This window comes from Adiantum capillus-veneris, chromosome 5 (assembly GCF_014529385.1).
Source record: "Adiantum capillus-veneris isolate H3 chromosome 5, ASM1452938v2, whole genome shotgun sequence".
In the NCBI taxonomy this organism is placed as follows: Eukaryota; Viridiplantae; Streptophyta; class Polypodiopsida; order Polypodiales; family Pteridaceae; genus Adiantum; species Adiantum capillus-veneris.
This window is the reverse complement of record NC_140935.1, coordinates 75,423,529-75,434,665: the sequence shown is the minus strand read 5'-3', so window position 1 is coordinate 75,434,665 and position 11,137 is coordinate 75,423,529. Positions and strand designations below refer to the sequence as shown.

General features: G+C 42.5%; 1 protein-coding gene and 1 pseudogene across 1 annotated transcript; both read left to right on the top strand.

Moving 5' to 3' along the window:
- The first annotated feature begins 8,616 nt into the window (after positions 1 to 8,616).
- Positions 8,617 to 9,590, top strand: LOC147457546 (uncharacterized). Its single transcript, XM_086513333.1, has 2 exons — positions 8,617 to 9,532; positions 9,577 to 9,590. The coding sequence occupies exons 1-2, from the start codon at positions 8,617 to 8,619 to the stop codon at positions 9,588 to 9,590; spliced, it is 930 nt and encodes a 309-aa protein (XP_086369459.1).
- Positions 9,591 to 9,685: 95 nt separating this feature from the next.
- LOC147457545 (uncharacterized) lies at positions 9,686 to 10,606 on the top strand (annotated as a pseudogene).
- Positions 10,607 to 11,137: the final 531 nt, after the last annotated feature.

Genomic DNA, 11,137 nt, shown 5'->3' with positions numbered 1-11,137 from the left:
AAAGCACTTGAACACAGTGGACTAAGTCTACTTGAACCAAGCAAAAGCTCTTAAGCCCAGAAATCATGTCTACCCTAGATTCAAACGCAGCTTACACAAGCTTGGAGATCCCGATGATAGAGGAATATCCTCCCGCAATGGATCTTCCAAACTTGCAATTGATAAAGATCCATCATGTTGAGAGAGTTTGGATGATTGGTCATGAGAGTGAAGGACTATATAGATACATTGACGACAATGGGGTCAATCTTTATAGGTGCTCAGATCCATACCTAGAAGAGATAACGGATTACAAGCTCTTATATGTCTACACATATGGAGTCGACTGTCAATGGAGATCTATAGTTGTCGACAAGTATGGACGAGAATACAGAGTTGTAGAAAGAACAAATCCACACACTGTACTAGAAAGAGGTGGATATTTGGTCAATGAAGGACCACAAATGCCTCCACCAAGCATGAGAATTCCTATAGGAATTCCAAGAAGAGAGCCACCAGGATTCCCTTCAAGAGCGATAACGAGAGAAGGATTGGGAGAGTCTCTGTTTAGACTTGTAGACAATCGACGAGTTAGACCATCCCAAGTCTAGAGATGGGTAAACAGAAAATACTCTGGAGATGAAGATCCGAGAGATCACGTAACGGCTTTTAGAAGAGTGATTAGACCAGAAGAAGTTTCAGATTTTGCGACACAGTTTGCAGGATTTGGATTGACTCTAGAAGATGATGCAGCTACTTGGTTCGACTCAGTGGAAATATGGGATTTTGAGACCCTAGATGAACTGTTTGAGGAGTTTATTGAAGAATTCTCGCCAAAAGGCATTGCTCACAACACGGTCTCACAAATCCATAGATTCAAACAGAAAGAGGATGAATCAGTACGCAAAGCATCATTACGGCTCAAGAGATATGTTAAGCTCTGTCCGAGAGCAGAATTACCTACGCAAGCACGAATGATGCTGATCTTTATACAGGGAATGAGAGATGAGGGCCTTCAGAAGGATCTGCATATGATAAGGAGGATGACGCTAAACGAGTTGATCAAAGAAGCTCTTTATCTAGTGGATAACTGTGAGGCATACAAAGAAAAGGACTTAAAGAGTCAAGGAGATGACACATCCTCTCAGCACAGTGTTTCACAGATAAGTGAGTCCATTGCCAAGCCAACGGCACCTATTGATCAAGAAAAGCTTATCGACGACTTGGTCAAGAGGTTGATTCCTCTTGTAAGGTCTGATTCGGGAGAGCCGAAGTGGTGTGAAATTGAGATAAAATGGACGAACCATATGGGGGAAGAGTGCTATTATAGCATGGAAAATGCTAGGGAGAGGTATGTACAACCTGTTCCAGAAGCACCTACTCCACCTAGATACATTACGGGGAATGCGCCAAGATCAGTAGGAGTTTTAAGGCCACAGCTTGTCTTAGGACAACAACCTCCGCTGCCAGGTTCTAGAATGCAGGTAGACATGAGATACTTGCCAATGATGAAAGCATCAAATAAACCAACACCAGTACCAGCTACAATGTGGTATAGCAACCAAAGTGGGTACTACCCTTCGGAGAAAAAAAATGTGAGAGAAACACATGGAGTGGTGAGGCTGGTACAACCTCCACCTCCTGGGTTTCAATCGAAAGAAAGAAGGTATGAAATGGACAAAAGAACATTGCGATTCATTGCAAATAGCGGCTTATCTAGGTCAAAGCTTGCTTATAGCCAAGAGGAAATGCTAAAAGAATCTCCTCAACCAGAGACAGATTGTCACAAAAATCGTGACAAGCACTTGGTCAAACAATGTCCTCATACGGAGATCATTGAAGTAAATGCCTATTGTCTTGAGTGTGGCATCACTCACTTGATCCCCGATTGCCTGAAAAAACCAAACCAAATCAGGAAAATCACGACAAATGTATCAGGGATTGTTCAGCTCCCTAGTAGCTCAAAAAATAAAAATGTCGTACCAGTTCAAGTGGTTACGAGAGCACAAGCTCAAAAGAAAGCTGATGAGAATCCAGAGACAAAGAACACGGAAAGTGACATGAGTCCAAAGACAAATGATGGACCAAAGACAGACGCACCTAGTCAGAAAACCAAGAGCAAACGAAATAGTTGGAAAGCTAGAAAGACTAGGATGAAAGCACGTAGGGAACGAGAGAGAAAATCCCTAGCTGAGAAGCTTACCGAAGCTGAGGAGAAGATAAAACAACATGAGGAAAAGGAGGCACCTTCTCTTACACAGATGATCAAACCTCTAGAAGAACCATCCACGGATGAGAAACCGAGAAGTGCTAGTTCAGGAGGATCTGTGTTGGCAGAGAAGGTTAATGAGACATTAGATTCCCTCTTGAAAGCCTATGATGCGAGGCTCAAAAACAACCAAACCCAAGAACACAGGTGGATGACATATCCCTATACGGAACTAGAAAAGCAAAGGTTTGAAATGTGCCATAAAATGATTCAAACAGCCCAAGCTTTACTAGAGACACCAGTTGCAAAACCTGAGGATGTGATCCATGACATGCCTACACAAGTAATTCCACCAAACCAGGAACTAAAAGAGCCAGATTCTAGTCATGAGCACATACCAAAACTCAAAGACCCAGCATTAGAACCAAGGATAGTACTGAATACCCCGGATAACTCTTCCGAGGAATTTCACCAAGCTATACCTGAGGATTGTAAAGAGATAGATGGTCTTGACGAATTGTGGAAACAAGTCAGAGAGGCCAATGAAGCCGATGACCTAAGAAGACGAGTAGACAAGACTGGTGATGCACGAGGAGTGTTTCTACCACCAATAGAGGAATTTGAGACTGGATCTCAAATGAATCTAGACGTGCAATCGTGTTGGGGCAACAAAGGATCTGTACAATCTATGGATAGTCAACCCCATTCGCTAAGAACACTACCTTCCTACATGGGAGAGTACGAGACCAAGTCAGATGTGGTTGCAGTCCCATCAAAGAGACTGTCTCCCAACAAGGCCATCAATTCAAAGGGGCTAGTAGATATTCTATCTACCCCAATCACCTGTATAATAATGTTAGCCGAGTTGCTCAGAATAAGACCAAACATGTGGGCTAATGTGGGTAAATGTCTAGAGAAATTTGGTGTAAAAACCCCAATGACTCAAATCGAGGAGAGCATCAAAGAGCTTGAAATGCCTCAACTAAATACTAGGCCAGTGCCATTAAACAAGGTAGGCAAGTATTACGAGGGAGAAGATGGAAACACCACCCTTCCTATGGAATTCAATGGTGTAAAAACCATGGCAATCCTTGACAGTGGAGCTGGTGTGGCCATTGCAACCCAAGAGGTTTAGAAAAAATTGGGAAGACCTGCCTTGATATTCACATGAATGACCCTGCAGCTTGCAGACGGACACAAGGAAAAGCCCCTAGGACTGCTAGAAAAAGTACTTGCTACTTCTTGTGGAATTGAATATGAACACACTTTTGTTGTTGTTGACTTTGGCAAGAAGAACAACTATGACATCATTCTGGGAATACCATTCATGCAACAATTGAAAATGGTCCACGATTGGGGTTATGACCATATATACCTGAGACATATGGAAACCATAACAAAGATAAACTTGAGGGACCATAGCTATAGGGATGTGACAAGAACACCGGTAGAGGAGTTTGATTCCGCCACAGTAGCAGGATCAGAACTTCCAGCTTGGTTAGGTAAGCCTAAAGAACTGTGGATGTGTGGAGCTTCACAATGTGGTAGCTTGAAATGTGAGGAATGTATCCTAGAGCAGTTTATAGAGGATATGGACTATATCCCAGAACCATTTCCTGAAGAAGAGTTAGAGCCTTTTGGATGGGAACACATCTTGGCTACTCTGGATGTGTGCGCCGTGGAGGATGCTCCCACAACAAAGTTTTGTGATGAAAATGGCTATGATGTCGTTCCTTATTTTGCAGCGAGTGTAGTCCAGGAAAATGAAGAGAACCAGACATCAACAAGCTCTCGAAATAAGGATCAGACAAAGAAATGTGGAGAATCAAAAGATGAAGAAGACAACGAGTTCTATGACTCTGTAGAACACTTCGAGCTTCAAGAAGATCAAAGGCCCAGGAATCAATGTCATCGCTACACGAATCAAGTGCATCAAAAGTGGATTCCAAAGTCCTCCGTGAAGACACAACCACCACAAGCATCCTCATACATGGCTCCTAATAAGGATGCTAAGACTCAGCTAGGAGAAATACGACCACAGCAACGAGCTAACAATGCTCTAATCAATGGTCTTGAAAAGTCCTCCAAGAAACTACCACCCACCACGAGCAAATAGACAGTAACTTTCCACTACCAGCCAAAAAATCAAGGGAAAGTACAAGAAGTCAACCTTGCTAAGGATAGTAGCGATAGTGATGAATCTTACGACATCCCCTATCATCAACTCAGGCCATCACTATCACCAACCCCTTCAGAAACAACCATGACAGGTCAAAAGTACAGGACAACAAGTCAAAGCCAAAAAGCTCGACAAATCTGGATACCGAAAAGCCAGATTGGCCAAAAACAGATATGGATCAACAAGACAAAGATCTCTAATGACAAATCAGAAGATCCAACACCAAAACAAAAGCAAGGAAAGTGTGCACGAATGGGTAAGAATATCACAAAGTCGCAAGCTTTCACAACTCAGGTTTGGGCTCCAAAGAAACTGATTCAAGCACAAAAAAGTCAGGAATTCATTTGGATTCCAAAACAACCACAGTATCAACTTTCAAAGCCTAAATACCGTCCCCAACCCAACGTACAAGGGTTGAACCAAAGACCACAGGTGACTCACACAACAAAAAGGTGGATCCCAAAGAAGTCCCTTCAAACAAAAACGAAGCACGGGCAAGTATGGGTTCCCAAACGAGAGCCAGCAACAAAAGAGCCAATAATCGCCAAGAAATGGGTCCCAAAGAAGAACAAGAAAACTGTTGTCTGTGCATCGTCGCTTGAATTCTTAAAATTATTCCTGTGATTGCAGTACAGTTAGAAGAGAGCAAGTCGCTTCAATCAAGCAATGATACAGGAGCTTCAAAGACCATTACATTGCTTAGAATAGGAAACCTAGCCAACAAATGCCAATAAGCAAACTGCTTATACCCACATCTTGCACAACATAAATCTTTTCCATGCATTGACTATGTATGCATAATAGGGCTACACTACAAGGCCTGCATAGGCACAACTTTTAATTGCCCAAGCACAACACATACCCTTTGCGATAACCTGTCGTAAAGGATGACTCCAAATAGGAAGGGGGGAGGCATTCTGAATGCGGACCTAACATTATGACTATAAGAGGGCAGTGTTTTGTGAGATGCATTGAATTTTTGTGTTTTATTGTGATAATTTTTTTACGAAATTTAGAGTATATGCCCTCATAGTAGTGTTACAGAGGAGTATGGGGACAAAATCCATATATGAGCCCCTAGGGACATGTGTATAGTGTACATAGCATTTAGATTTCTATTTGAGGAGTTTTCTTTTGTTGAGTTGTTTTGAGATTTTCTTTGTTTATTATTAAGAAAAAATAAAAAAATCCATAACCCACATGAAGAAAAGACTGACGGGAGGCTTGAGCACTACAAAGAGAAGAAGGTACAGGAAAACGATGAAACTTCACGAAGTATGTCTCAGCAACCACTACAACAGCCAAAGAACTTGTCACAAAGCAGTGTCAACATGCAACCGACAAGTCATACAAGTCAGAGTCAAGTAGCTAAGCCACAAAATGAGTGAGGTGTTAGTCCCAAAGCTTCAAGTAATATTCTTTGTGGTCTAAGCGTCTTAGCTATTTTAGGTATTGCTCAAGCTGGAAGAGTTGAGCATATTTACGTTGTGTCGCTCATGCTGGTATAGGTGAGCAAAAGAGACGAAGTCTAAGTACTTAAGTCTGGTGAAGTCAAGGAGAAGGTCCAAAAGACACTCACGTACTGAGCATAGTGAGATACGAGTGGAGAAACTTCTACATCGAAAACCCTTCTTGGAAAGGTGGAAGCTATTGAGACATCTTTTGATGTCACATGTGCTACATTTATTCCTCAAAACACCCATCATATCCTTCTTTCACATTGCATGCTTTTGTTGACAAATTTCTCATATGCATATAGAGTGTCCCATAATTGGCACTTGCATCAGGCACTCTTTCCGTGTTTCACCCAAGCACTCACCTTTCATGAACATGTACTTCACGTTCAACTGCTCAACTCCAATAAGAGCGTATACCAAAGGCATTTTTTTTCCCACCGGGTTTTTTCCCTTTGGTCATCCAGGTTTTAGACCCTAATCTAAAGACACCTATCACCATCCTCTTGTACATATTTCTTCTACATCAACAATAAGGAAATGCTACTCAAATAAATTGACAAATGAATTGGAGCACCAATTTCTGATCATAGCATACTTCTCCTTAATGGCGAGTCGAAGAATGGCATACAATGACAAAGCTACAGACAACACTAACAACATGATTGCACAGGAACAAAGAAGTCCCCAATGAAGAAGAGCAGACATAAAAGTAATCAGAGGATCTCAAAAGATGAATGATTATGATGAAAGATGTCCGCTCTAATGGATCATAGTTCTTGTTGTGGTTCGACAAAGATACAAGCAGTGCAATAGATGAAACCAAAACAATAACAAAGTGTTGACCGCTGGGTCAACAACACAACATAACTCAAGAACAAAGAAGTCCTCAATGACAAAGAGCAGATATAAGAGTAATCACAAGACAAAATCCTTACAAAGTTGTCATTGGCTCACAAGATCAGAAAGCCAATCACTCAATTCTACAGATTGTAGAAGTTGTTTCTGAGAATCACAAATACTCCGAATTGACAGATTTGCTGGAGCAAGTGATGGATGGAGCTTTCTCTATCCATGATGATAAGAGTCAAGCTAAACGACATTGGGTTCTTTTTGAATTTAGATCAGGCAGTAGATCTATAATGACAGAAACAGATGCTACAGCTCGGAGCGTGGATATGAAAGACATAAAGTTCGTCATCAATTATGATTTTCCTGAATCATGTGAAGACTATGTACATCGGATTGGACGAACTACTGCAAAGGCTATCGTCTATACTTTCTTTACAACAGCAAAACGACAGCAAAGACCACATCGCCATCGACAAAAGTCATGTCGGGGACGACATGAACGTGGAAGGGGGGGAATGTTGACCGCTGGGTCAACAGCACAACATAACTCAAGTTTCATACCAAAGTATTATCTTTTGCGAGTTATGAAATGCTGCGGATTATGGCTATAAACGTCATTTGTAATGAGTAGTTATTCTAGTCTCTCACACACAGTAGACGGCAGCGCTGAGTTTTGATTATGATAAAAGTCTTCTTTACAAAATGACATAGGTACGTTATATACCAAGGCTACCTTCGGTTTAACCAAAAATGGGGTTGAAAGGGAAGGGTCAAATGGCTTTGTATTTACAATCTGGAAGTGCCATTACACCCCGGCTTCTGAAACTAGAATAACTACTCATTACAAATGACGTTTATAGCCATAATCCGCAGCATTTCATAACTCGCAAAAGATAAGACTTTGGTATGAAACTTGAGTTATGTTGTGTTGTTGACCAGCGGTCAACAAGGGAGAAAGATCATGCAAGCTGGCTTGTGGTGGCCATTGTTGCTCAAGGATGCACATCAGTTTGCAAGGGGATGTTTGCAATGTCAAAATATTGGACAACCTACTTCAATGGATAGGATGCAAGATCACCCAGTTTTACCACTTGAACCATTTCAAAAGTGGGGATTAGATTTTGTTGGGCCAATACCACAAAAATCTAGCAAAACAGGAGCAAGATACATTTTGGTTGCAACAGACTATGCTACCAAATGGGTGGCAGCAGCATCTTTGAGGAATAATAAAGCAACAAGTGTGGCTAGATTTTTGTATACAAACATTATGACGAGATTTGGATGTCCCATTGAGTTAGTGTCAGATCAGAGTGTGCATTTTATAAATTCATGTAATTGCAGAGTTGACAGCTACACATATGATTTTGCACAAGAAGTCAACTTCATATCATCCGCAGGAAAATGGTCAAGCTGAGAGTACAAACAAGGTGCTAGTGAGAATTCTAAAAAAGATTGTCTCAGCAAATAGAAAGGATTGGGATGACAAATTGGATTCAGCTTTATGGTCGTTTCGTACAACATATAAGGTTGCCACAGGGATGACACCTTTCAAATTGGTTTATGGGATTGAGGCTGTTGTTCCCATGGAGCATGTGATTCCAAGTCTGAGATTTACAGTTTAACATAGGCTGAGTCCTGAGGATTCTATGTTGCATAGACAGAGGGAGTTGTTGAAGTTGGAAGAGGATCGGATTCATAGTGTATATGCAGCAGATATTGGACAAAAGAGACGACAAGCTTGGATGACAGGGTAGGTTAAGTTCAAAATTTTTCAGAAGGGTGATTGGGTGATGTTGTACAATTCCAAGTTGGGACTACACCCAAGAAAACTGAAGTCAAGGTACTTTGGGCCTTATCAAATTGTAGAAGAATTAGGCCAAGGAACATTCAGATTGAGGGATTTTTTTGGTACACCTGTTGTGAAACCAGTCAATGGCTTTAGGATGAAGAAATTTTATGGCAAGACTCCACAGATTCCAAGATGGACGGTAAACAAGGCTGAGGAAATTGGAGTGAAATGGGTACAACCAGTGTTGGAGTTCAAGGAGGACACTTTTGGGAACATTGACATCCATACAGTGTCCAATAGTGGGTTCACGTTGCAGAATGTGGTCGGATTTGGTTTTGATAAAAGTGTGGTATTGGAGAAAATCCGCAGCGGAATTGCTTTGTGTGGCATTGTCCAGGGGTTATATCATCAAGGAAGTCACCAGTTTACGACACAAAATGTTTTTAAGGGAGATTACCTTGAAGTGAGTGGCCCAATCAACACACGTGTGCGGGGTATTAACACGCAATTTCAAAATAAGGACCATCATGGGGTGGTCCGCGCACGATTTGAGGTGAAAGGCCACACTCATTTTGCATGCAAGTGTCCCGCGTTCGTCGCCAAAAGAAGTTTTACTACTGTGCGTGAGTTTACTATCACCTTCGATGCCATGTCTTTTGAAAGCTTCAGAAAATCTGTAGCGCCTAAACAGCAGGAGCTAGGTGAGGAGGAGATGACGCAAACCCGTTCAATGAAGATGGCCATGGCAGAGCTATTACGCCCCCGTAGAGAAAGTATTCGGAGTGTGGAGGAAAGTCAGGGGGCAGAATCCGGTGGAGACGATGTTGTGGAGGAGATGGAGGTCAACGAGATATTCGACGTTCATGATCGTGATAGAGAGGTATGGTTGTGCTGGGTTGTCCTTTATGAGTATGCATGTTTACCATGGGCACTTTGGGAGAAGAATGAGTGTGTAGAGCCGCATCTTTGCCACCTTAGGGAGAATGCTGGCTATATCATGGAGGAAAAGGACGTTTCCCCAAAGTTGGTGGGCAGAGGTCTTCAAGGTTGCTCACAATCCTTTGCACAAGGTAAGAAAATCACAGATGCGGTGATGAGGTCTGAATTTGGGCAGCCAGAAGGCAGTAGGGCTTATTATATGGTGCAGAATTGTGGCAAACTCCGCAGTACTCACTTATTTTGGTATCTGGATAGGGTTTTTTTGTTGGCATTGAACCGCTTATATGTCCAAAGAGGTGTTTGCCCCAATGTATCATGCAGAACAAGGGCAGAAGGTGGATTGGGCATCCTTCATTTTTGACAGACTATAGCTTTTAGAGCCAAGGGATAAAACGAGGTCACCGTCAGTTACCAAGGTAGCTCCTTACTTGTAGGGAATTTTCTCCTATGTGTTGTAGGTACCTCTCACACCCACAACACCGAGTCCAGATGTGCATAACTTGGGTGATGCAAAGCGTCGGAAGTTAGATTGGGATATGTCTAGTGCGGACAAGCTTAAATTTGCATTGGGCCAAGGAAGTAAGTTAGCAGCTAGCACAGATGAAAAGGTGCAGTCATCAGGGAAGGTCACTCTTTTCCCTTCTATGACAAGATTGCCAAAAATCGACACCCAGAGCCGTACCATAACTCTGTTTCCATGGAAGGTTCATGAGGGTTCAAGGGAACTGACCCCGGTGACATAGGACATTAAAACAACCCCTTTTGCTAAACCTGCAAATGCTAAGTTGGGTGGGGTGTTCTCAGTTCAATCTGATGTTCAGAGTTTGTCGGACTTGAATCAGTTTCTTTGCTATCAGGAGGCTATGATCCTCAGCCTCGAGACACAAAAGGCTGAGGGGGAACACATTGATAGCTTGGAGCGTGAAGTCGGTCAGCTACAGAGCCGAGTGGATGAAGTATTGAAGGAGAAGACATTATTACAGGAGGCGTTAGCTTGGGTCAGTGCGGATATGCGTAATCGGATTTCTGAGATGGCAGGAATTGCACAAGAGTTTCAGATATGGGCAGATGGGCTTAAGGAGGCCACACAGAAGCAGTTTCATGAAGTGGAGGATAAGATTGCACATCTTATTGCAGATAACAATTTCTTGATGAATAGGTTAACTCCATTGGTGGATTTGGAGAGGGCTACTTTGGATGGCTAGGGTGTCATAGGTGTGTTGATCTCTGATGCAGATGTGGATGTTTTGAAGAAAGAGGTGTTTGATTACACCAAGGAATTGTGGCACCAAGAAATAGGGTTTTTTCAAGAACACATGGCTAAGCCAATTGATAAGTACAAGTCGTGGTTTGAAGCTACTTGAGAGCACCAGGTCCGCAAGGAGAATGTTGAGCTGCATGCGCGTAATGCTGAATTGGAATCAATCTGCAAGCAGCTGTTGGAGCAGCAGACTAGTATTTAAATGGGAGCACAAGCTGCAAACGTGCAGGAACTACATGAGAGTAGCATGGAGACAGTTGCAAAAGGTTCAGTTCTTGTGGTTGATGTGGATGCAGAACCGTTGGCAGTACAGTCACCTATGGGAGAGGATGCAATTGTTGAAGTGGAGTAGAAGCAGGGACTAAATGCAGAAAATCAAAGTGGCTGAACATGGATCAAGGGATCATGGGTCCAAGGTCAGCCTATGGCTCAAGCCACCGGGATGTGCCAAGTGTTAAGGCTACACCTCGGTAGA

Excerpts from the sequence above, each read along its gene's own strand:
- LOC147457546 (XM_086513333.1), top strand. The coding sequence starts at position 8,617 with ATGAAGAAATTTTATGGCAAGACTCCACAGATTCCAAGATGGACGGTA.